Source organism: Haemaphysalis longicornis, unplaced genomic scaffold, assembly GCF_048455015.1.
Source record: "Haemaphysalis longicornis isolate Haplotype H1 unplaced genomic scaffold, Haemaphysalis longicornis Haplotype H1 scaffold_2, whole genome shotgun sequence".
NCBI lineage: Eukaryota > Metazoa > Arthropoda > Arachnida > Ixodida > Ixodidae > Haemaphysalis > Haemaphysalis longicornis.
Genome location: NW_027526295.1, coordinates 70014786 through 70042359, shown reverse-complemented (window position 1 = coordinate 70042359; position 27574 = coordinate 70014786). Strand labels below are relative to the sequence as shown.

At 46.7% G+C, this 27574-nt stretch overlaps 1 protein-coding gene across 1 annotated transcript in view; it reads left to right on the top strand.

Moving 5' to 3' along the window:
- Positions 1-27574, top strand: part of LOC144168979 (unconventional myosin-Id-like) — a 112323-nt gene that overhangs the window by 40776 nt on the left and 43973 nt on the right. Inside the window, exons 2-6 of the mRNA XM_077697981.1 lie at positions 19010-19218; positions 21729-21822; positions 23105-23270; positions 24381-24530; positions 25295-25414. Of these exons, the coding sequence (XP_077554107.1) occupies positions 19010-19218; positions 21729-21822; positions 23105-23270; positions 24381-24530; positions 25295-25414 (739 nt within the window). The remainder of the gene's footprint in view (positions 1-19009; positions 19219-21728; positions 21823-23104; positions 23271-24380; positions 24531-25294; positions 25415-27574) is intronic.

The window sequence follows — 27574 nt, the reverse complement described above, 5'->3', positions numbered from 1 at the left end:
CCTGGCGTCTCAGCGGAGTAGGAGGAGTTGGGTGCACATGAGGGGACGTGGTTGTTGAGCTCTTCCCTGATCATGGCCCGTATAAGAGAACGAAGGTCTTCATCTCCAAGCTGCCGAACTGGTGTTTATGGCTGAATGCGCGAAGACCGAAGGGCATCCAGGCGCTGGCAAGTGGCAGTCACAGCCGAAACGGTCGTAGGATTTTGAAGGGCCAGGGCGGTGAATGCAAACTGCTCGATACCCTTCAGAATGTGATGCACTCGATCAGCCTCGATCGAGTGCATCACACCTTGTCAACGCGGCGGCAGAGCGCAAGGACGTCTTCAATGTATGAAGTGTACGTTTCATTCGGACGTTGCACGCGGGCCGCAAGTTTTTTCTTCGCAGCTGCGGAACGTGCAGCCGGGGACCCGAAAATCAGGCGCAACTCTGAAGTGAAGCCGTCCCAATCAGTGATGGTACTTGCGTTGTTCAAAAACCATGTTTCGGCTACCTCCGTGAGGGCAAAAGCGGCATTTCGTAGCTTAAGCCTATCGTCCCAACCGTTGAACGTACTGACCCTTGCGAAGCTGTCAAGCCAGTCTTCAACATCTTCGTTCCGACGGCCTGCGAACTTCGGGGGATCGCGCTGCTGGCTCGTGACGAAGCACTGCACCGGAACGGGGGACGAAGCGTTGGCCGATTCCTGCGTCATGGGCATGGCCAGGCGTGCTAAACGGCGACCCGAGCGGAGCTCCAGGAGTGTGAACGGAGAGGTACACAGCGGGACCGAGACGCACCCTCCACCACTTGAGAGACAAGGGCTAGGAACGGCGTTTACTGAGGCGTTCGAGCCGCAAGCACCGCCGAACACACGATGATGATGATCATGTCCGTAGAAGATGATGGAACAGTGCCGCATGGCTGGTGCTGATGAGTATGTACAGATGAAGACGAGGTGTGGGAATTGTCCTCTGGAGTTCTCCACCTCCGGGAGTGTGGTCGCGAATGCTCACAATAATAATAATAATAATAATAATAATAATAATAATAATAATAATAATAATCAATCAATCAACCTTTATTTTTGGTGCCCAGGAACAACCCTAGGGTCTTGGTACTGGTACACCATATACAAGCATTCATAAAAACAAACTAAAATCAAGACAACACAACACATAAAAACATATATATGAAAGAAACAATAAAGTAAAAATAGTTACAGAGATCCCAGAAAGCAAAACTGCAAAAAAAAAAAGGAAGCCTAGTGTTAGAAGCCATGACACCCGGCCAGCAAAACGTTGAGGGCACGTGAAAAATTGAAAATACACAAGCAAATACTCAATGAACATGACGGAGATAGATTATACACATAAAACAAAGGTTTTGTAACAAGATCTTAGGAAATTTCAAAATGGAAAAGCGAAGTTCAGCGTTACAAGCACTGACACTTAAACCGACAGAAATTCAAGCAACACAAAATCAGGAAAAGTGAAAAACAAACAAGCAAGATGATGATTTGCATAGAATAAATACGGAACAGAAATACGCCACATAAATGACATAAAGGCACAATGATCAATCAATCAATCAATCAATCAATCAATCAATCAATCAATCAATCAATCAACCTTTATTATAGTGCCCAGGAACAGCCGAAGCCTTGGTGCTGGCGCACTGAGAAAAAAAAAAGAAAAAATGCCGCATTGAAATACATCAGCGGCTGACACATATAAAACAAGGAAAAAATGTGGGTGAATGAAATACCACAGAGAAAAAATTAAAAGTGGCATCCAAACTACATTATACGAAGTTATGGTACATTGCACAAACACAGCGTACAATGACCATAGCAATCGGCTGAAGCATCAATTACACAAAAACGTATGAAACAAAGTACAGTAAATGTTTGTAACTATTCACATAAACTGATAAGTTATAGAAACATTTGTTTCTATAACATTTGGTTCGCCCGGGCCACTTAAACATATGTATGAAGAGTTGACTACACAAGTGTAGCATAGTACATACAACGATTACGCCCGCATCACTAACATATATGAACATATGAACAACATATGAACACTAACATATATGAACATATATGAACAACATATATGAACAAATGAGAACAGACTCTGTGAAAACAACATACACATGCGGAAAATAACTGAAGAACACGAGAACTGTCGAAATGAAGTTAGTGCGCCACGGCTAACAGCCCGGACAAAAACCCCCCAAGGGGACGGCAAAAAATATCAAGTTCCCCTGAGTGAAGGTTATATAGGCGTTGCAGTCTATCAAGAGGAGAACATCTGCTAAGTTGAGCAGCTGTGTGGAAAGGGTGGTTAAGCCTTGTTGCTTTTTTCGGAACACGAAACCCGATTGCTGCAAGCAGTTCCGGGCATGAAATTGTACCATGAAGCAGTTTATATAAGAAAACAAGATCTGAACGGGTTCGCCAGTAGCTTAAAGAGACAGTTATCGGGAGAGGCTCAGAGGGAAAACGATGCATAAATATGGATAAAAATTTGGTTTGTACACGCTCTACACGTTGACAATTAGATGTGCAGGTTCCATTCCAAATGACAGAGGCATATTCAAGTTGAGGAATACAAAGTGCCATAAAAAGTTTTAGGAACGAATGAGGAGACTGGAAGTCTCTTGAAAACCTACACACAGCACCAAGCGAGCGGAGCGCCCGCCGAGTCAGTTGAGTGACATGAGGCGAGAAAGTTAAGGCGCTGTCGAAGAGCAGTCCGAGGTCTTTGATCTCGTCGACTCTAGACAGAAAACCGTCATCAATACTGTAGCGAAAGAAAATACGGTTCGTTTTTCGGGTATAAGACATGACCTTTGTTTTCGCCGGGTTAAGATTTAGTCTGTTATCTGAGCACCAGTTAGCAAAGGAGAATATATCTTGCTGTGTAATAATAATAATAATAATAATAATAATAATAATAATAATAATAATAATAATAATAATAATAATAATATAATAATCAATCAATCAATCAATGTTTATTATAGTGCCCAGGAACAGCGGAGGCCTTCGTGCTGGAGCAATAATAATAATAATAATAATAATAATAATAATAATAATAATTTAAAATGATAACAATCAATCAATTAATCAACCTTTATTCAAGTGCCCAGGAACAGTCGGAGCCTTCGTGCTGGTGCACTCAGAGGGGGAAAAAGGCCGCATCGAAATACATCAGCGGCTGGCACATAAACAGCCAGTAAAAAGGTGGGTGAGTGAAGGACAATAAAAAAACTCGGAATACTACAGAGAATAAAATTAAAAGTGGCATCCAACCTACATTACGCGATTAACAGAGACTGTAAGTTATGGTACATTGCAAAAACGCATCTTAAAATAACCATAACAATAGGATGAAGCATCAATTACACAGAAATGTATGAAACGAGAGAAAGGAAGTATTCGTAACTATTCACAGAAAATGACGAGTTATAGAAACAATTGTTACTGTGGCCTGCCAGGGCCCATTAAAAAATGTGTATGAAGAGTCTACTACAGAAGTGTGTCATAGTACATAAAACAAATAAGAACAAACTCTGTGAAAACAACGCACGCACGAGGAAAATAATTGAAGAACACGAGTACTGTCGAAATGAAGTTAGCGCGCCACGGCTAACAGCCCTGCCAAAAACCCCCGAAGGGGGCGGCGAAAAATATCGAGTTCTTGAGTGAAAGTTATACAGGCGTTCAATAACAATCAATCAATCAATCAATCAATCAATCAATCAATCAATCAATCAATCAATCAATCAATCAATCAATCAATCAATCAATCAATCAATCAATTTATTTTCTAATAATAATAATAATAATCAATCAATCAGTCAATCAATCAATCAATCAATCAATCAATCAATCAATCAATCAACCTTTATTTTTGGTGCCCAGGAACAACCCTAGGGTCTTGGTACTGGTACACCATATACAAGCATTCAAAAAAACAAACTAAAATCAAGACAACACAACACACAAAACCATATATATGAAAGAAACAATAACGTAAAAATAGTTACAGAGATCCCAGAAAGCAAAACAGCAAAAAAGAAAAAAAGGAAGCCTAGTGTTAGAAGCCATGACACCCGGCCAGCAAAACGTTGAGGGCACGTGAAAAATTGAAAATACACAAGCAAATACTCAATGAACATGACGGAGATAGATTATACACATAAAACAAAGGTTTTGTAACAAGATCTTAGGAAGTTTCAAAATGGAAAAACGAAGTTCAGCGTTACAAGCACTGACACTTAAACCGACAGAAATTCAAGCAACACAAAATCAGGAAAAGTGAAAAACAAACAAGCAAGATGATGATTTGCATAGAATAAATACGGAACAGAAATACGCCACATAAATGACATAAAGGCACTTAAGCTACAACAGTTTTCAATTCATTAGAGAACAAAGACAAAGAGCTCTGGAATATATCAAAACGATCGGAATATTCATTATATGCACATTGTATTCTGCAGATGCACGAGCGTCGTCTACTTAAAGCATCTGTTCTGAACGTTCGAAATCTTCGGAAAAGTTTGTTCGGCAAGTTGACATTGATAAGTGCAACCAAGTCATCACACAAGATATCACCATGAAGAAGTTTATAAAGAAAGATAATGTCAGCTCTCATTCGTCGACACCAAAGGGAAGGAATACTTATGAGACAAGACATGCTGCCATTTGCGTCTTCTTGTACATGACGGAAACGGTGCCTAAAGATAGAAAGGAACTTATTTTGAACCCTTTCAATGCGGTCACTATTGGACTTGCAAGTTCCATTCCAAACAACAGAACCGTATTCGAGAAGAGGTAAGCAGAGAGCTGAATACAACTTTAAGAAAGGAAGAGGACTTTTAAACTCTCTAGAATACCTGCAAACAACACCCAGACATCGAAGAGAGCGTCCGGTAATTTGTGTAACGTGGGAAGAGAAAGTCAAAGAAGAATCAAATAGTACTCCCAAGTCCCGAATTTCGGTCACCCTCGGCAGTGCAGTGCTTGCTATTTTATAGGAGTATTGCAGCTGTTGAGTTTTCCTACTATAGGAAACAACTTTAGTTTTTGAGGGGTTCAAAATTAAGTCATTTTTGGTGCACCAACGATGGAATGACACGATATCAGCCTGAAGAGAATTACAGTCCTGAACATTACGCACTTCTCTGAAGATTTTCATATCATCAGCATACAACAAAAAAGATGAATTTTGAATGGCAGAAGCAACATCGTTAATGAAAATGGAAAAAAGAAGGGGGCCCAGAACGGAGCCCTGGGGTACGCCACTTGTTGCTTTGTATCTAAATGATGTTTGACCGTTAACACTTACATAGCAATATCGCTCCTGGAGATAGCAACGTATAAGACCCACTAAAGAAGTGTGAACATCTAACAGAATGAGCTTGGCAAGCAATAACGAGTGGTTGACTACATCAAAGGCCTTGCTCATGTCACAGTAGACCACATCAAGCTGGCTTCTACCAACGACTGCTGGGACAGCCTGCTCCATGAAGCATGCGAGGTTTGTGGAAGTTGAGTGACCACGCATGAAGCCATGTTGATTAGGAATGAGGACGTGTTTGAGAAAGACAAGAGCGCATGAAGAGATAACTCGAATATTTTAGAGGCAGAACAAAGGAGCGACACTGGCCTATAGTTCATGGGGTCAGTTTTTGGGCCTGACTTGAAAACAGGGAATACACGACAGATTTTCCATGAGCGAGGGTACGTGCCAGACCGGAGACAGTTATTAAATATTGAGGTGAACACAGGAACGAATATGTTTGCATACGTTTTTAGAATTGCAGCAGGAATACCATCTGGCCCAGAAGACAACGAGGGCTTTAGCCGCTTGATGCTGGTCCGCACGATGTTCTCATCCAATTGGAAACAAGCGGAGTTACCGTCCTGGTGACAGGAGACGCTGCCGTCATCACTACCACCGCTAAGCCCAAACAAAGAAGAAAACTGACGAGCAAAGCAGTCGGCCGCATCTGCAACCTCATCGCAGTTGGAATCCAGAAGACGAATAGATTCTTTCGTTCCGCGGCGGCCGCTTTTCTGATGGAGGCGAAAAGCAAAAACGCCCGTGTGTACGAGATTTCGGCGCACCTTAAAGATCCCCAGGTGGTCTAAATTAATCCGGAGCCCTCCACTACGGCGCGCCTCATCGCCTGCGTTGCGTCGGCGCGTTAAACCCTACAATCAATCAATCAGATTCTTTCGTTGTACTAGATCTAGAATGAATGTATTTCCAGAAGGCACCCGGCTGATGAGTTGCTTTAGCTTCAACTGACGCCAGGTAATCAATCAATCAATCAATCAACCGTTATTTTTGGTGCCCAGGAACAACCCTAGGGTCTTGGTACTGGTACACCATATACAACCATTCATAAAAACGAACTAAAATCAAGACAACACAACACAGAAAACCATATATATGAAAGAAACAATAAGGTAAACATAGTTACAGAGATCCCAGAATGCAAAACAGCAAAAAAAAAAAAGGAAGCCTAGTGTTAGAAGCCATGACACCCGGCCAGCAAAAACGTTGAAGGCACGTGAAAAATTGAAAATACACAAGCAAATACTCAATGAACATGACGGAGATAGATTATACACACATAAAACAAAGGTTTTGTAACAAAATGTTAGGAAGTTTCAAAATGGAAAAACGAAGTTCAGCATTACAAGCACTGACACTTAAACCGACAGAAATTCAAGCAACACAAAATCAGGAAAAGTGAAAAACAAACAAGCAAAATGATGATTTGCATAAAATAAATATGGAACAGAAATACGGCACATAAATGACATAAAGGCACTTAAGCTACAACAGTTTTCAATTCATTAGAGAACAAAGACAAAGAGCTCTGGAAAATATCAAGACGATCGGAATATTCATTATATGCACATTGTATTCTGCAGATGGACGAGCGTCGTCTACTTAAAGCATCTGTTCTGAAAGTTCGAAATCTTCGGAAAAGTTTGTTCGGCAAGTTGACATTGATAAGTGCAACCAAGTCATCACACAAAATATCACCATGAAGAAGTTTATAAAGAAAGATAATGTCAGCTCTCATTCGTCGACACCAAAGGGAAGGAATACTTTTGAGACAAGACATGCTGCCGTTTGCGTCTTCTTGTACATGACGGAAACGGTGCCTAAAGATAGAAAGGAACTTATTTTGAATCCTTTCGATGCGGTCACTATTGGACTTGCAAGTTCCATTCCAGACAACAGACCCGTATTCAAGAAGAGGTAAGCAGAGAGCCGAATACAACTTTAAGAAAGGAAGCGGACCTTTAAACTCTCTAGAATACCTGCAAACAGCACCCAGACAACGAAGAGACCGACGGGTAATTTGTGCAATGTGGGAAGAGAAAGTCAGAGGAGAATCAAAAAGTACTCCCAAGTCCCGAATTTCGGTCACCCTCGGCAGTGTGGTGCCTGCAATTTCATAAGGGTATTGCAGCTGTTGAGTTTTTCTACTATAGGAGACAACTTTAGTTTTTGAAGGGTTCAAAATAAGGTCGTTTTTGGTGCACCAACGATGGAATGACACAATATCAACCTGAAGAGAATTACAGTCCTGAAGACTACGCACTTCTCTAAAGATTTTTATATCATCAGCGTACAACAAAAAAGAAGAATTTTGAATGGCAGAAGCAACATCGTTAATGAAAATGGAAAAAAGAAGGGGACCCAGAACAGTGCCTTGGGGTACACCACTGGTTGCTTTGTACCTAAATGATGTTTGACCGTTAACACTTACATAGCAATATCGCTCCTTGAGATAACAACGTATAAGACCCACCAAAGAAGCGTGTACATCTAACAGAGTGAGCTTTGCAAGCAATAACGAGTGGTTGACAACATCAAAGGCTTTGCTCATGTCACAGTAGACCACATCCAGTTGGCTTCTACCAACGATTGCTGGGACAGCCTGCTCCATGAAGCATACAAGGTTCGTGGAAGTTGAACGACCACGCATAAATCCATGTTGATTAGGAATGAGGACATGTTTAAATGAGAAAGACAAGACCGTATGAAGAGATAACTCGAAAATTTTAGAGGCAGAACAAAGCAGCGACACAGGCCTATAGTTTATAGCATCAGTTTTTAGGCCTGACTTGAAAACAGGGAATACGCGAGAGATTTTCCATGAGCGAGGAAACGTTCCCGACCGGAGACAGTTATTAAATATTGAAGTGAACACAGGAACGAATATATTTGCATATGTTTTTAGGATTGCAGCAGGAATACCATCTGGCCCACAAGAAAGCGAGGGCTTGAGCCGCTTGATGCTGGTCCGAATAATAATAATAATAATTGATGGCTAGAGGGGACTGTCCTAAGCTTAATTTTCTTTCCTCCATGACTGCTCATTAGAGAAACCAAGCCCCTGAATATCTGCCAGACAGTGAAATCGATTGTTTGTGGGGTGTAACGCGCCGATGCTACACCCGGGCTGTGAGGTGCGCCTTTTGGAGGGCTCCGGATTGATTCTGTCCAGTTGTTGTCTTCACAGACTCTTTGAGCGTTGTCACAGAATTGAAGACAGGAAGAGCTAGTAGAAATATGGTTCTAAATAATCTCATCAAATCGATAGTGTTGCCCCATTCTGACAACGTCCAAATAATAGTTTGCTGGGGGTCTGGGCACAGTGAAATTCTGGGGAAGCAAATTGCCGATAGATGGGCTGGTAAGGCCGCGCTCCGATGTGGCCTAGACATATCGCAGTTCCCATGCCAGGTCATGAAGCCACTTCTGCAAGGAAAACTCCGGGAACAATGTCAACAGGAATGGGCCGAACAAATCATTAATAAATTATTCCTATAGTTGGGTCAATATACTACAGAAAAACGGAACAGATTTACTGAAATATCCATGTGCAGACTGAGAATTGGCCACACGTATGGTTCTTACCTATTAAAAAGCACACAACCACCAGTATGCAACAGATGTGGAGGATGGCTCTCAGTTCTCTATATCTTAATTGAATGTTCACTATTTGAAAACGCTAGACGCCGTCGCTTTCCCGAGATTTATGGGTATGCCATGCCCTTCGCTATTTTTAGCAGATGAACCTGTTTCCCATGGATCACCTTTCAACTTACACTCAAGATACTGGATTTTTAAAACTTATTACCTACCTCGCGTAATTTTAGACTGAGGACCTTTTACACCCCCAAACCAATGATTTTTAGCCTCCTGACGTCCTCTCAAATTGTATTGTACTGACCGAAAGACCACTCGCTCTGACATGGCGCTCCTTGGCCTCGATGCCCTTGTGCCATAAACACATACATACATACATACATACATACATGCATACATACATGCATACATACATACATACATACATACATACATACATACATACATACATACATACATACATACATACATACATACATACATACATACATACATACATACAATCCTGGCCACCTGGGGTTCTTAGCGTGCGCCGAAATCTCCAACACATGGGCGTTTTTGCGTTTTGCCTCCGTTAGCAAAACAAAAAAAAAATCCCGCCATCTCCACGAAGTGAATGATGATGAGAGGGGCGCAGCAAAAATGCTTATCGGTAAAACCGTGAAACATTCGCCCGCACATCATATAAAGACTCGACACGTCAAGCCTTCCACCGCTCCGTTGACAAGCCCGTCGACGACGTCGATGTTTGTGGTGATTATGTAGGGCTTGTTTGGGACGATGAGAATCTCCATGGGTAAGTTGGCGAAGTCGGTGTGTGACATTTTAGCCACCTTGGCCGTCGCCTTCTGCAGAGCGTCTTGTGTCGTGTACCCCCGGTACGTGTCTTCAGCTCTCGGGCGACGAACGACAACCTCTTCTTCCTCTCCTCCTTGTTAGGTAGCAAGGAACGCGTTGAACGTTTTGTCATCTTCGGCCAATCTTAGGATGGCCAATCCCTAGGGGGATCCTGCCACCATCATCATTAATGTGCCGTGCCGTATACAGCAGCAACGAGGGACGGGGCAGGGCCCGAGCAAGAGGAGCTTCGCCCCCCAAAACCGGTTGGAGGTCAATGGGAGGGGCCTTCGTCCTGCAGTGTACCTGAGTACGCAGATGATGTAGAAAACCAGCCACCGCGACGGGGTTCGAACCTGCGTCCTTGGGCTCAGCAGCACCGCGGCGGGTTAGACAGTGAAACAACGGATCACGTGGGGTAACTGTGCACAGTGCGGCCGCAAGTAAGCGACTCCGTGCACCATTAGGCATGCGGATGACGGCTGCCTTCAATCGCTGGTCTTAATTTCCCCTGAATGATGGCACTCTCTCTTATCGGCTGCGAACTGTTTGTCCATGCCGGGGTGGTTGTCTTACGAGGATTTCTACGTTTACTCGGTGGCGTAGCCACCGTGATAATCGTTTGTTTCGGGGCGCGGTTGTAATGTGGGGCGGATATTGGGGCATGTCCTTCATGCGTGCATGACCGCTCTTTCCGTCACCACCGCCATGTTGTTGTTGGCGGTGTGAGCAGTGTCAAATATTTATTTTTAAAAGGCAGAAGAAAATGTTAGAGGCAAAGTAGTAAAAAAAAAAAAACCCAAAGCAGATCATACCACCACGGCCCGTTCATTCTTTGCCTCGTAGTTTGGTCCCCCCCCGTAAGTCACACAGTCGAAACAAAACAACTCCACAAGACAGAGAGAGCAGGCGAGTTTAGCTTGCTGCTCGGAAGTACAGTTTCCGCTCTAAAAGACGGGGCTATAGTTTGGGAAGCATGCGGCTTCAAGCTAGTGCTAAAATTTAATTCAGACGGGCTTAATTCTTATTCATAGTCGTTGTTATAGTGGGTTCCTTGTGTTCACATCGTAGTGAACGTCGGTCACCAACGCTATTTTTGCAGAACAGGTAACGCGAGCGTTGATTAGGCCCGTCGTGCAACAAAGGATGTAGACGATCGAGCGATAAAAAAAAGGATGGGCCGGGTGATCGGCCTATTACCGCTCGCACACTCACGCGCGCGCCAAATGAATGAGTTGTGCGTTTTGCAGGACTGACGCATATGTTACATGCAATATCCGCCCTCAAAATAAAGCTTTTTTATCTGTGATCACGCACCGTGTTTGCGGTTTCTCACGTTGTTTGACAGCAGTTTCATACAGCTGCGCTCCAAAGAATTGTATACGCATGTTTCTCGATAGCCCGGTGGACGGACAAAATAGTGCACACAGTTTAAATCTGGAGGGAGTAGAAGGTGTATTAAATGCGATATAAGCCGCAAGTCTGCCTTGCTGAGTAATTAAACTCTTTGGGAAAATTACTAAATCCGCGTTCAACTTATTTAAAGTACGAAGCATGGACAATGTTTGTCTCTTGTTGGGTTGGGGTTCTGCTAGGTCGCAGAAATTGCTGCTTTTTTTTTTTGGGGGGGGGGGGGTAGTGAATCAGAAGCTGTGAACTTCGTTGTTGCAAGCTGAATAGCCACGAAAAAAAGTCGGGGAAAGTTGCATTCACGCTCAAGACTTGAATGGTGAAGCTGTTGTAGGTGAACATTGCCGGATGCATGGTTAAGTTTCAGCATCATTGTCGGCCGCTTTTCTGATGGAGGCGAAAAGCAAAAACGCCCGTGTGTGTACGGGATTTCGGCGCACGTTCAAGATCCCCAGGTGGTCAACATTAATCCGGAGCCCTCCACTACGGCGCGCCTCATCGCCTGCGCTGCGTTGGCGCGTTAAACCCTACGATCAATCAATCAATCAATTCAGCATCATTGTTTATATTTGCGTTGTTGAGGTGCTAGTAATCGTCGTCATATATATCGAAGAGGTCGTCGCCGTCGTCTTCGCGGCGAGTGGTGGATGCGAAGTCATCCTCAGCCTTGTAGACTTTTACCAGCTCAACTGGCGAATCTTGCACTAAGTCGCGCAATGCTTTACCATAGCGAAGCTGCAGGATTTAATTTATACTTAAGCACTGAAGGACACGTCACCACGCATTGTACAAGTTTGGAATTGCTTATTTACATGTGCCGTCGTCGCTTGGCACTATGCTAGTATAGTAGTCACCGTCATCAGGGATTTATATCCCCCCCAACACCCCAAGGATTTCGACCCCCCCCCCCCCCCCAAAAAAAAAAAAAAAAAAAGATTCCACAGCCACTGTGGTGACCGGTCCCGCGAACATAGCGCGCGGCAGTCAGGACACAACAGCCGCTGTCGGGGGCGTAGGCACACTGACCCACAGGTCACGCGCTCTACCTTTATCGGCACTCTCGTCGCGGCATCTCGTGGATGTACATGGAAGTTCCTCCGTGTATTGCTCCCAGGTGGCGCCAGTTACCACACTTTCCCCCTTAACACAAGTTTTAACAGAAGTTTAGGTTTAAGGAGAACCTCCACGCACAGGAACAGTTAGTCACGGAGAATACCGAAGCACAGGACGGCGTTCCCTGGTGCTCCGACGAAGCCGTGGTGTGGGAGGAGACGAGGCGCACTCTGTGCGCGGTGCACCTATGTCCCTGGCCTCCAATGGGAAGGACGCACCGGAGGGACGCACTTGTTCAGCCAAACTTGGCACCGCGTTGGGATAGACACTGTCCTCGGTGTTCCCTGGAGTTGACGACGGCGGTACTTGTAGCTCGGTGCCTTCAGTGCCAGAGCCACAAAGGCAGTGCCGGCCTGGTATCGGCTGGGGTTGCCTTACGTGATCCAGGTGGCGGGTCCATTGTCGCCCATCATCCAACTGTAGCTCCGTCTGGGAACTGTGTTGCCTGGTGACTGTGGCAGGCATCCAGCTCGGACCTGGACGAAAATTCCTGGCGAATGCCCTGTCTCCTCGTTGTGCTTGCGCCCTCGGCTTGGCTCGTTGATCATAATCCCTCTTCTGAGCGATTTGTTTCTGGAGGACTGTTGTTCGTAGATCCGGCCGCAGAAGATCCAACGCAGTCCTGAGCTTCCGTCCCATTAGGAGTTCGGACGGGTAACACTCGGTGACTTCGTGGGGAGTAGACCGATAGGTTAACAGTATTCGGGCAATTTGTGCGTGTAGGTCCCCTGTGCCAACTTTCTGTAGCTTCACTTTCATTGTCTGCACAGCTCTCTCTGCAGCACCGTTAGAGGCAGGATGATAGGGAGGCACCAGCATCCTCTTCACGCCGTTCTTCTTCAGAAATATCTCGTATACTTCACTCACGAACGCGGGGCCATTATCCGATACCACCATGTCTGGCAGGCCGTGATTCGCAAACATGACTCGCATGCATGCAATAGTGCTTCCCGCTGATAGCGATGAGAGAGAGAGAGAGAAGTGAACTTTATTGAAATCTCCGGCGGAGGTAGCAGGGTGCCACGCAGGGCCCTCTTGCTACCTGACTATATGGGGGCAGTCATCAAGTCGTGTCCCGTCGCTTACGTCGGGGAATCCAACGCTCTCCGCGTGGCTTCAGCCCCTGGATCGCGTCGGATGCATCCCTGCGCGTTTGGCGAGCGAGAGCTGCCTCGATCCGCTGGACCGCCTGTAGCTGTTGCACTGAGTCCTGTGTTAACACGGCTGTAGCAGTGTCCTTCGGCAGCCTGCCTGGGTAGGCAGCCGCCTCTTCTGGATTCAGTTCACAATCCCACAACACGTGAGTCAGCGTAGCAGTCGCACTCTTACAAACACTGCACTTTTCGCTGTCGTAGACGTCGGGGCACATGTAGCGCGCGAGCGCCGGCGTGAGCACCGAGTTCGTTTGCAACTGCCTATAGAGCACCGCCTGTTCCCGCGAGAGCAGCGGGTGCGGGCCCGGCATAGAGCGGCGTGCGCTGCGATACCAGTCCAATACATCCGCGTAGCTCGTTACGGGCTCGGCGTCTTCATCGTCGCAGCTGTTGTCTTCGCCGTCGCTGGCGTCGTTCGCAGCAGCTTGCTCCTCCGCAGAGACGAGGGACGGTGCTGCCACCACGCGGCGAGTGAGTCCTCGCGCGGCGGCGTCCGCCGTCTCGTTGCGGTTGGGGTAGCTCCCGCAACTGTAGCCTTGGTGCGCCGGGAACCAGCGGAGATGAGTCCGCAGTCTCTCGTCGCACTGTCTGACACCGCACTTCACAACGCGCACTGCATTAGCACACACACTGTTCTTGCCTAGTTCCGGATCGCTGTGCGGGAGTCGCTCAGGATCGTCGTGCACGTGTCGTCGGTGAGAGCCAGCGCGATGGCTGTCTCCTCCGCTTGATGCGCCCGCTGCACGCGAACGCTGCAGGCACTGTAGACTTCGCCCGTCGTAGCTCGCACGGCGACGGCTACGTAGGTGTCTTCTGTGTCTTTGTACTTGGCGGCGTCCACGTACAGGGCGCCGGTGTCGGTGGCATAGGTTTCGGTGAGCGCTTTGGCCCGCGCCTCCCGTCGACCGCGGTTGTGCTCGGGATGCACGTTCCGCGGCAAGGGGCTCCCTCCGGGAGAGCGCCGCCGTCACGCCCGTCATTGCTTGTAGTACTCGCGCCCAGGCCGAGTTTGGCCAGGATGCTTCTTCCCGTCTGCGTAGTCAGGAGCCGCTCGCGTTGAGAGGCCCGCTGCGCTTCTGCAATTTCTTCAAGGGTGTTGTGTACCCCCAGCTCCAGCAGCCTGGCTGTGCTTGCGCAGTTGTATAGGCCCAACGCTGCTTTATACGTCTTCCGGATGGCTGCGTTGATCCGGTCGCGCTCCTGTACCTTCCAGTAGTGGAACGCACCGACGTAAGCGACGTGGCTGACGGCGAAGGACTGGACCAGTCGTAGCAGGCTGGCTTCCTTCATCCCCCTGTGTCGCGTCGCAACTCGCTTGATGAGTCGCGTTGCAGTTCCCATCTTCGTGACGAGCTTGTCCACGGTAGCGCCGTTGCTCCTACTGGCCTCGAGCACCATGCCCAGGACGCGGAGCCGCGATGAAACTGGGAACACCTCAATCCATTTGGAGAAATCATCTATTGCAATAAAAAAGTAAGAGTTCCTGTACGGTCCTGCATAGTCCACGTGAATTCTTGACCATGCCCTGTCTGGGAACGGCCATGGCATCAGTGGCACTGGTCTAGATGGTCGCTGTTGCTGTTGGCACGCACCGCACCCTTGTACTGTGGACACGATGTCGCTGTCCAACGATGGCCACCACACATGGCTTCGTGCGACAGCCTTCATTTTGTAGACCCCAGGGTGGCTCTCGTGCAGTACCTTGAGGACTTCCCCTTGGAGGCAGGCGGGTACCACAACACGGTTGCCCCACAGCACACAGTTCTGATGCACACTCATCTCATTGAACCGGGACTCGTAGGGCCCCCCCTCTGGTCTCGCGTCTAGAACTTGACCAGACCACAAACCCTGTAGTACCCTTGACAGCACCGGGTCTCTTGCAGTGGCTTCAGCAACCACTTCGGGTGACAGCACACGGGGCTATACGCCTTCCAGCATGAACACTTCTGCCGGGGCCCCTGCAGAACATCCTGTTGTTGGCAAAGGCAACCGACTCAACCAATCCGCAGGGGCTATCAGGCCTCCGGGCCGATAGCTCAGGCTGTAGTTGTACCCTGCCAGCAGCAACGCCCAACGAAGAACCCTCGGCGAGGAAGTTTCAGGAATTCGTGTACCAGCGCCTAACAGACCCAGCAAAGGTTTGTGGTCGGTAACCGCTTCGAATTCCCGTCCCCACAGATACTGCCTAAACTTTGTGACCCCAAAAACGAGTCCAAGTGCCTCTTTATCCAGCTGACTGTTGTTCTTTTCTGCGGCGGTAAGGCTTCGTGACGCGAAGGCTATCGGCCGCTTCTCTCCCGAACCCTCTCGTTGTGCCAGAACCACCCCCAGGCCACGAGGGGAAGCATCAGTGACCAACACAGTTGGTCTGGAGGGGTCGTGGTGGGCCAAGACACGGGCGGAGGCGAGCATTTCTTTGCTACGACTGAATGCTCCCTGTTCGACTGCAGTCCAGCGCCACTTGGTCCCAGCAGTTAGCAAGCGGTTCAACGGCTGGAGCACATCTGAAAGATTCGGGAGGAACTTTCTGTAAAAATTCACCAAACCCAAATAGCTTTGTAGCTCTTTGACATCCTGTGGTTTGGGAGCTTTTTCAACCGCTTCAGTCTTCGCGGGATTTGGACGTAGCCCGGAAGCAATTATTATGTGACCCAAGTACTCGACCTCGGGTAACAAAAATTTGTATTTCGAGAGTTTCAGCTTCAGGCCCACTTCTTGCAAGCGTTCCAGTACCTTGCAGACATTTTCCCAGTGTGTTTTGTCACTGTCGCCAGTTACTAAGATGTCGTCGAAGTATACTGCGACATGATCAAGTCCCCTCAACAGGTTTTCCATTTCTCGTTGAAATATTGCAGGCGCTGAGGTGACCCCGAATGGCAGTCTCGTGTATTGAAACAACCCTTTTGGGGTATTGATGGTGACAAACTCCTGGGATTCCTCATCTAGGTCGATCTGCTGGTAGGCGTCCTTCAAATCTAGCGTTGTGAACTTTACTCCTCCTTGGAGTTTGTGAACAAGTCATCGATGTGCGGCACGGGATACGTTTCCGCAAGTGCTGCGGGATTGGCCGTTATCTTGAAATCGCCACATATGCGCAAACTGCCCGTCTTGTTTCAGCACCGGAACAACGGGCGCTGCCCACTTGGCAGACTTCACTGGTCGGACCACGCCTTGACGGACCAGTCTCTGCAACGACTCCTCAAACTTATCCTCCAGAGCAAAAGGCATCCGCTGGGGTTTGAAGAATATTGGTGTAGCGTCCACCTCCCCATGATGCGAGGTGGACGCTACCATGCGAGCCTTAACCCCCCGGAACGTGCCTAACCCTTCAGAAAACACCTCCTGGAACCGAGCCACCGCTTCTTCCGCAGATGACACGGAACAAATGGATTCTGGCTTGCTAATCCCTAATTCAAATTCTCTCATCCAGCTCCTACCGAACAATGTGGGGCAAGGTCCTTTTACCACAAACAGTGGCAGCTGTCTCTCTTCTTCTCCGAGCTTCACAGTTGCCGCGTACTTCCCAGCGACTGGTCGTGTCTCCACAAAAACTCCGAAGTTGCACGTCGGATGGTTCCAAAACGGCAGAAGGAAACAGCTGCGTGAACCTCTTTTCACTTATCGTTGACACACTGGCGTCCGTATCTAGTTCCATTTCTAACGGCACGCTGATAACGATAACCGCAATGCGCATCGGCGCCGGTCCGGCCGTCTGTAGTGGCCAAAGGTCATACACTTCCCCCTTGTCTTCCGCCTCGCGCGCTTCATCCACAGTATTCACGCGCGTCGAATCTGCGCGGCGAATCTTTTTAATTGTTAGCCCTTGATCAGCCTTGCACACCCTTGCCAGATGCCCTTGCCGCCCGCATTTGTAGCAGACTGAGTTCACGTGTTGGCACTGGTGTGCTTGGTGGGATGTTTGCCGACACCGTGGCCGTTTCGACTGTCAATTGGGCTGGCACGGACTGTGGTGTTGGTTGAGCGCTCAGCGTACGGGAATCCTCACGGGCAGCTTCGACGGCCCTCACCGTACTTATCGCGGTTTCCAAGTTTAGATCAGCTGTTTCTAATAACCGCGTTTGCATCGGGACGTCGTTAATGCCACTGACGATTTGGTCTCGTAGCATGCGGTTCCGGAATGACTCAAACTTGCAGTCCTCGGCCAGTCGCTTCAAAGATGCTATGTAGTCCGCCTCCCCTTCCCGCCTGTGTCTTGAAAAGAACTTGAAACTTCCTACCACCTCCGACACCCTTGGCGAGAAGTGGTTGTTGAGAGCTTCAAAAATTGTCGCTAAGTTCGTCTCTGCAGGTTTTCCTGGGGCCAGTAAACTTCGTAGCAAAGAATACGTCGCGGCTCCGCAACAGGTCAGAAATACGGCCGTCGGGGACGTCGTTCACCGTGATGTAAAGCTCCACCCGCTCCCGGTATTCCGTCCAATCCATGGTGTCCGCGTTGAACTCGTCTATCTTCCCGATGACCGGCATGGCTGCTCGTGCGTCGCCGTTCACTTGACTCATTTTTCCTCGTCGCCAGTTGTGGTGACCGGTCCCGCGAACATTGCGCGCGGCAGTCAGGACACAACAGCCGCTGTCGGGGGCGTAGGCACACCACAGAACAGGGAGGATTTGGCACACTGACCCACAGGTCACGCAGGTCACGCGCTCTACCTTTATTGGCACTCCCGTCGCGGCATCTCGTGGATGTACATAAAAGTTCCTCCGTGTATTGCTCCTAGGTGGCGCCAGTTACCACACCGCGAGCACCCTGCCCAGGAATTTATACAAAGAGTAGGGGGAGGTTAATGAGAAATTAGCAATTACTTTCCTGATCACTTTCTCACACACGGACAGGTTTTCTTTCTGTTCAAACAATGATGGAATTGGAAATGAATCCCCGAGCATGGAAGATGTTTACTTAGATGAGCCACCCTGGCTTTTGATGCGTTATATGCCTCACCAGCGTTCCTCCCGTTGTTTCGCATTTCCACAGGCATTGTTTGCATTCAATTGCGGGTTAATCTAAAAGTGCATATTCAAGCAAACGAGTTACTGCGGATCGAAAATGAGTTCTGATAGCAGCCGCACGCCTTCACGCCCAAATATGTGCGCATTCGGCATTGTCCACAAAGTGTTCGCCTGAGCGGATTGTTTTCATAGCACTCGTGGTGAGTAGGTGTGAACTGGTGAGAACCGTATCAGACCTGTTGTCACTTTGGACTCGCGGGAGCACAACAGAAGAGAACACAACAAAAGAAAACACGCATATTTTCTTTCTTGTTTTCGGGGTACTGCCATGTAATAACATGCAATAAACTGGAACGCGCTTGTATGTATGTACGTTTCTGTAGGCAGCCCAAGAAGGACCTGCCCACGTTGGGGCATATACTGGGGGTGCACTGCTAGAGTACTTGCCGTCACTGTTGACGCAACGAGCAATCGCTGCTTTTCGGGAATCGACTAAGGCCCGCTTTTTGCCGGGTCTTAATTCCCAGCGAAGTGAGCGTTTGCGCGTGCGTAACGCCCGACTCTTCCCTGTGCGTGCAGGTTCAATGGCGGCCGCGTGTACACGTACATCGGCGAGGTGTGCGTGTCGGTCAACCCGTACCGGACGCTCAACATCTACGGGCCCGAGCAGGTGGCCGACTACCGGGGCCGCGAGATCTTCGAGCGGCCGCCGCACGTGTTCGCCATCGCCGACGCCGCCTACAAGGAGATGAAGCGCAAGTCGCGCGACACCTGCATCGTCATCTCCGGTGGGTGTAACGTCTATGTGCTGCTTCGCCTTCCGCCGTCACCGCTGACGTACGGGCGCTGACGAGAGCGTGAGATGAACGGTGTTTCTCTTTGGTGCGAAAGCTGTATCGCATATTGCCACTACCTTGAGCCGCCCGAGCGCAGGTTTGGCAGGTGTACGTCACGTCATGTGATCCGCTGCGGAGAGGCGTCGCTGCTGCGTTCGCACGGAGCCTCGCCGTTCGGGTTTAACGGCTGCTTCGCTGGCGCTTGGTCGCTCATTTTCGCTATAAATGGCTCGCTGGCACCGGAGCGCAAGTGTTGAAGGCGTGCTAACTTTCATTGAATGCTGTGTGCTTAGTCTTCGCAAAACCAAGCCAAACAGACCTTTCGCTCATGAAACTTGCTTTGTAAGTGTTAAAACCGACCCATTTTATAACAACCGTGGCACTGACGCACTGCCAATCCAATGTGACAAAATAGCCAGAGTCAAGAAATACAGTATTTAAGTGACAAAGGAAAAAAACTATGGTTTCATACATAGCGTGCAGTGCAGTGGAAGCTATGGAAGTATTCGACAGCAAAAACTACACAAATAAACGTGGCTCGGGGGTACGGAGTGCACGCTGTGGAATAGAAACTGTTTGAAGGACCAAGGTTCGAAACAGAGCTCAGGATTTTTTCGGATAACAATTTCTTTAAACAAGTTAGAAGGCAGGAAAGAACATAAATGCAGCAAAATAATGCTGTCTGCATGACTAAAGGGAAAAGAAGTGAAGTGAGAATACCAGACTTATATCGTCTGCTGATATTTCAGGCGCACTCATATCCAAGCTCCGCTAGGACCTGTGGCGCCATCTCTTAGTTTCTCTTGTGACAGGTACTGCAAGAAAAATACATATTCCACCAATAACCATATGTAACTTAGTCTGTTCAGATAATAGTAACAATATCCTAATTATAACAGCTGTGTTCAGTTATTGCAATTTCATTGCCTTGAGCAGCCTTGCGTCCTACTTTTCCTGTTGCAGGAAGTGCCAAGCACAAGGTTGGAGTTGTGATTAATGACTGTGATTAATGACTGTGATCACTGGCTGTGATTACTGGCTGTTATTACTGCTTTTCTGAAAGAAGAAAGCACAAAAACACCCGCGTGCCGTGATTTTGGCAGCCTTATCAATCAGTTATGTGAACTTGCGAAACCCCAATATGTACTTCTTTCTTTGCCCCCATCAAGGAAGCAACAATGCTTTCGCACACATCATGTTCATTCCTAACAACCTCAGATCAGACCAAAATTGATCCAGTGCACTTAAGGGGGGACACTGGTCTTAAAACAACTTCTTTTAATTTTTGAGTAAACTTTGTGAAACTTGTCAGACTTGCTGCTTTCTTCCCACTGATTTCGAATATTCCAATATTTTTGCAGTAGGTCAATTAGTTCCTGAGATAATTAGAGATAATTAACCATTTTTGCCCAAACAATAGACAAAACAGTGTTAGCTGCAAAACTGTAATCTTCATATTTTCCAATACTATGAACCCTGGGGAATGCAATATAGGAAGCAGTTTTCTGATGCACCGCTTGGAACTAATTTTACAGCTCATTAAACTTTGGTATTTGAAACAGGCAATCGAAATGGTTCTTTGCCACTGGTGCCACCAAGGTTTAATGAGCTGTAAAATGACTTCCCAGGGGTGCATCAGAAAACTGCTTCCTATATTGCATTCCCCAGGGTTCATAGTATTGGAAAATATGAAGATTACAGTTTTGCAGCTAACACTGTTTTGTCTATTGTTTGGGCAAAAATGGTTAATTATCTCTAATTATCTCAGGAACTGATTGACCTACTACAAAAATAGTGGCATATTTGAAATCAGTGGACAAAAAATAGCAAGACTGGCAAGTTTCACAAAGTTTACTGGAAAATTAAAGAACTTGTTTTAAGACCAGTGTCCCCCCTTAACTACTTTGCTAGGTAAATGTTTATCTAGCTATGGTTTATAGGCTAAGAAATCGAAATTTAAAAAAGAACTACTTTGCTTTTAAATTGGACTCTCGTAGCCTTTTCATAAGTTGAGTGCAGCTGGATCACAATAATTTGCTTTGAATGAGGGCTAATAATGCAATTGTGAGAAATATTGCATTACAAATTTGTTCGAATGTAGTAGCAAATTTAGCATTCACAAACACGAGCGCTGACCAACAGCCAAGACCTGCTTTATTGCACTATGCAATAAAAAGAATAACGTGGACTGATGCCAGTTTCACTTCACATCACTTTCCCACAAATTTTTTCCCCCATTATATTGTCTGGTAGAATAAACAAGGTCTTGTCTGTTGGTCAGCGCTCATGTCTGTGAATTCCTCCCTACGTCCCCGTCGCTGTGCTGGCTTTCATCAAAATATGCAACAGAACAAACTAGCTCAAGTTCGAACCTTACATTCAAATGGGGCCTCGTCAACTTATCAGTCCTGCATGGTCCTCCTGTGAAGCTCAGTGGAAACCTTTAACGTGAACGCCTGCAGGGGAGAGTGGCTCGGGGAAGACGGAGGCGTCCAAGATCGTCATGAGGTACATCGCAGCCATCACAAATGTCACCGGCCAGCAGGAGATTGAAAGGTAAGCAGCAGAGGGTGTGCCCCCTCATGTCAACCATAAGCCAACTCTGCCACAATATTTGTCACTTGGTTACGTGGGGGGATGTAATTCACGTTGAAATCAGAAGGGCAGTTTTCTTTTAAGCGATAAGCTCTGCTTGGTTTTGTAAATGCTCATCGAGACGACTTCACCTTCTTTTAAATGGCCCATGCAGACAAAGCGCAAGTTAGGTTCATTCGAAAGATTGCCTCGTTAGAATCATACTGACACCACTTTTAACATATACTTGGCTCAATAAGCTATATAATTAGGAAAAAGGGGAATGGCCATGCGACTCACTAGTTCATTTCCCGCAACAGAACATATGATGTCATATGTGCGAGCTCTGTGATTGGCTGAGGCTGGCAAATGCAAATTAGGCAGGGCTTATAAGCTTGCCGAATGAGCTGTTTGCGCTTAAATTTAGGGCACATTCTTTTGATAGCAGTCAGAACAGTGGGGTAAAGAGTGGAAGTTACGAAAGTACGCGTAAACGTAGAAGCATTGATGCGTAGTAATGTTGGAACTGCGGGCACTATGCTTGGTTTAGCTGCACAGCACTGCGACACTTTGGGGTTGTCTGAGACAACACTGGCCGATTTGCTTAAGCGACGGCGTCTTGCGTGATTATATTTGTTGAGCGAACATAATCTTTCATGAAATGATTTTTTTTCTACCTTAACAAAAATTAGCCAGGTGCGAATACGGTCAAAAACAAAGCAAAGACAGAAAACGGCCCACCGCAGAGTGGTGGTGCCACCTAGGTGGACTAACAGTAAACAAGGCTCTGCAGCAGCTTGAAGACCTGTTCTTGTGATGTAATTGCAGACATTATGAAAACACACGATTTGGCGGGAGAATCGAAATTTTAACCTAAATCGAGTAATATCTCGGTGAATAAAGCATTGTTTGTTTCCGGGCAAGCACTGGGGGCACTATAAAACACAAAACCTTTCGAATAAAGCAAACTTGTACTTTGTATGCATGGCCCCTTTAATGGGAGCACACATTCAGTGAGCTTGAAAGCATTGATTTCGACTTGTTAGGTGAGTTCTAGTTCTTTTCTTTTTTTGCATTGTCCTCTTCTCTAAAATCAAGCCTAGTTTATTTGCAGTGTTGCACTTATTCTACATTTTATCCGTTGACAATAACTTTCAGTGCCAGTGTAAGGAAACCCTGCACAGCTATTGCCTGTGTTTGTTTGCACAAGTTGGTACATGATTGAGCGTGGACTGACATATGTCCAACTGGCCTGGCCTCACAGGGTGAAGAACATCCTCCTGCAGTCCAACTGCATCCTCGAGGCATTCGGCAATGCCAAGACGAACCGCAACGACAACTCCAGCCGGTTCGGCAAGTACATGGACATCAACTTCGACTTCAAGGGAGAGCCGCTGGGAGGCCACATCAACAACTACCTTCTCGAGAAGGTGATGCTTCATGCCCGCATGCGTCTTGGACGCTCCTAGGTTGCAGGCATAGGCTGCGCATTATGAGCTATCTCAAAGTCTCGTAATGTAGAGAATGCGTTCGGTTACTATGGCTGGTCGCTGCGGCATGAGTGTCAGCCGTCCGAAAGTTTTGCCATCCCTTGTCAGTACTAAAAGCCTGAGATCTGTCTGTTCCCAGTTAATAAGGCGTGAAGTACACCAGACATGCTCTTTGTAGATTGGGGCGCTTGTATCCAGCAAATTACTGGTGACATCCTACTGACAAAATGATGTACAGTCGAACCTTGTCATAATGAAGTTGTATTGGGACAGTAATTTAGTTCGTTATATTTGATATTTTTCGTAACAGTAGAGCTCAAAAATCGGTTCAAATTAATCGGTAATCTGGTACCCGCAAAAATCCTTGATACAAAAACTGTTTATTTTAATCTTCGGTGAACCTACTATAAACAACGTAACCCTCATCTTTATCCTTGTGGCATTTCAAGCTCAATGAACCGGAACATAAAACGGGTAATTGCAACAGAACAATGTTCATTTGACAAAACAGGCCTGCGTTCCTATTTTTTCGATGAAGGATGTGATCTCTGTCTGATGGCTATTCACAGGACTGAGCAGGATGAAGTTTTCCACAGTGTCTACGAACAAAGGGGCCTTTTTCTACTCCTGCAGTTTTGGACGTCAGAAGTTGTTCCAAGTAGCTTCTCAGCCTACTGGTCAAACATTTTTTCATTATATCCGATAGTGCACACAGCTCTCACAGTTTCACTTTCGTTATAAAAGAATAAGTGTTATTGACATGAAGCGTGGTTGACCAAAGTTCATATTTAGTTTGCTATGACTGACAACCTGCTATATCAGTGTTCGTTATAATGAGGTTCAACTGTGACTTGTTTTTGGCATTGTCTGAAATTTTGTCGATGTCTACCAGGGAAATGTCTGTTGGGGCAGTCTCCGTGTAACGTGTTGGAAAGCGCAGCTTGGAAGTTGGGAATTAAACCTCTGGCCAGGGGGAGCTTCAGCTGACGTTTGCTCTGGTGAAAGTTCAACGAGCGAGTGTGTCTGTTGTGCCTATGATTCCTGGTGCAGTCGCGGGTGATCTACCAGCAGGACGGCGAGCGCAACTTCCACGCCTTCTACGAGCTGCTGTACGGGGCGCCAGACTCGCAGCTCTCCTCGTACGGGCTCAAGCACGATCCACAGATGTACTTCTACACCAAGCAAGGGGGAGCACCCAAGGTGAGGACCCTTTTTTTTTTTCTTTCTAATCACCTGCAGTAAAAGTGTCCCGTATGTACGGGAATACGGAATCATGACTTCGAGCGTGACGCATCGCCTTGTTCCTAATACCCCTGCTGCATGGGCATTGGAAACAACACTCGAGACAATCGGCCTTCGAAATTTCAAATGTCATTCTAACTGAAAGAAGTTGCAGTGATAGACACGACGATTCCCAAACGTGGTTGAAAGCTTCCACCTTCACCAGCCATGTTTTGCTGTCCCGAATGCTGCCCACTTTCATCTGACGAAAAAAAAAAAAATTGCTTTCAAAGTCAAATTGGGCCATAAAAACACCACTGTAAAAACACCATTGCGAAATTGATTGTAGTATGATGGAAATAAAATCGCTCTTTATTTCCATCATGTCAGACCAACTAGCCCGTCAGAATGCTTTGATGATTATAGTAATCGTAAATACAAGTGAATTTTGCCAAATCATAATTACTAAATAAAGGTCAATTATGTCTTCCATAGGCCAGTTATTTTTTCTTTTTGGCGCTGTTGGTGTCGAGAGTACAGACTTAACTTGCAATCATAGCCTGAGTGAAGAAAATTAAAACAAGGGAAACAATTTTAAATTGCTTTTTCGAGTATGTGTTTACGCATTAATTATTGTTCTAATTGTGGCTTGCAGAAACTATGCCTGGGAGTATGACTGTTTGAATTCCTCTTTTTGCGTTAAAGGTAGCAACATGGAGTGACTCTGCTTGTCTCCCTGGCAGGTGGAGACTATCAACGACCGGGCCGACTTCAAGCAGGTCTGTTCGGCACTCAAGCTTCTCGGGTTCACACAGGCACAGTGTGACTGCCTCTGGAAAATCGTGGCTGCCATCATTCACCTGGTAAGACGACGCTGTTACGGCAGCACAAGGATTAGGGCTTAAAGTGGGTGGCTGACGTTTTGCTGGGGACTGGAGTGCTTGAGACATTCGGAACTGCGAAAGATAGATGTTCATACCTCCCAACTCTCCTGAATTGTCCAGGAGACTCCCGAATTTTGATCACGTCTCGCAATTGTACAAATGCTATCTCAAATCTCCCGAAAAGTGGCCGGCCCAGCAGAGAGGTCACTTTCTTTAATCATAATATGCGCGTAGTTAGTGTTTTCTGCTGCGACAGTTGCGAAGCTGCGGAAGAGTCCTTGCCACCGTACTTCTAGTTCATTGTATCCGTACTGTAGAGCTCCGCTAAGCATTTTTTAGGTGCCATATTAAGATGTGCAGGACAAAGTCCAATGATATTGCCAAAAATGGAAGAAGCCAAGACGCAACTAGCATTGATGGGGAAGTGAAGTTTGGTAGAATGCAAAGGTGATGTGGCAGCTACTTGCCATTCCACGCAGCAATGCTGAATGTGGAGGGGTCTTTAGCACCATGAGAGTCCTTCAAATCATTTCGGTCGTCGCTTTCCAAGAAAACTGGCTGCGAATTCCTTACGGTAAAGCATCTCCAAACCAGACATTCTTTTCAGCAGATGTATTGTGACAAGTTTTTAAGCTTGCGAAAACTGTGACTGCCAGGTCCTTTCACAAGGAAAGAAGTTTGCCACTCTCCACTTCAAGAACCAGGAGTAGAGTTTTTCATAATGCAAGAACTGAAATGCACACCCTTGAAACCCCCCCCCCCCCCCCCCCACCCCGCAGTTTCCCGAATTTTCACGTTGCCAAGTTGGCAGGTCTGTATGTTGCCTAATTAGTGCACAACACCTTTAATTGCAGTCGACTGGTTAGCTTGCACTTCTATTGTCATGCAGTACACCCAAGACAAGGCACATGTTGGGAGGCTGAACACGGTGTGATCAGCCTTCAGTTGTCTTTTTTTGCTTTCTGCTTTATCTTTTTGTGCTGAACAGCTGTATGCAGTGTGCTGTTTTAGCTGAACGGCCAGCTTATTACTGGCCCCAAAATTTTGTGATCATGTGAGCCCGGTTCCCTACTAGTTTGATCGACTTAGCACACCTATCGGAGTGGAGATACTATTTACAGGGCTGGTTAAATGAGCAGGAAGTTGTCTTTCAAAGGATAGTAGGCCCAGCACTTCTCATTTATTGTCTTCAGCTTATCTTGCTGCTTTCTCCAAGTAGCAGTCGCAAAATTTATTCATGCTGGAATATCTGCCATGCCACAGTTGCCATACTCTGAAGCAAACTAATAGCTTTCTGCTGAAAGGCAGTTGTATAGCTCGACCATCGCTCCAAGGGGAATTTGTGCTGCACGGTGTAAATGGCATTGGAGGAGCAAGCCAATGTGTGAACACTGTCAACAAGCAACTTTTCAAAATGGCGGGGGCACAAAACAAGCAGAATGCCTGTTCACCATAAGCGCCTCCCATCACTTCACTTGCACTTGTGGGCACACACAGTTTGCATAAAGATGGTGTTGGGCTGCCGTACACTATCAGCATCACTGGTCGGCACAGGCATTCGACTCTTGGGGCCTCAATTTTGGGGCATGATGATTATGCGAGGAAGAAAATTTTAGTTTTGAAAGCTGTGGGGTGTGAGCATTATGCGAGTAAACACTTCAAACTTTGGCCACAGGTGAGAAGTTTGTGACTTACTTCTTTTACAGGGTTATGCATCTGACTAGAGCATATTTATTCTCATGTTTAAGATTATTTGGCTAGGCATGCATAGGTAACATCAACTTGTGTACCCGGGATAAGAATGTTTCAACCTCCTCCTGAAAAAAAATCGTCCGCGTTTGCAAGTGTGCTGATAGGCAAAACGTAGTGAGCAAAAAATTTGGTGTGGGCTTTAATTCTGCCGGGCATGATATTCGATAATATTTTATGGGCACTATGTAGAGTAGAACAATCCTGGGCCCACTGAACCATACAAACAAAAGATAAAGAACTGAATGAAACGAACGAACGCAGTCTCTAATGCAAACGAAGGTACACGTCAGTAGTTGTGTTCAAGCCTTCGAAGGTTCAATATTTCTGAAAGGGTGGCTTAACAAAACCTACATGCCATGGGTGTGACAGTTTAATCATGTGCACGCG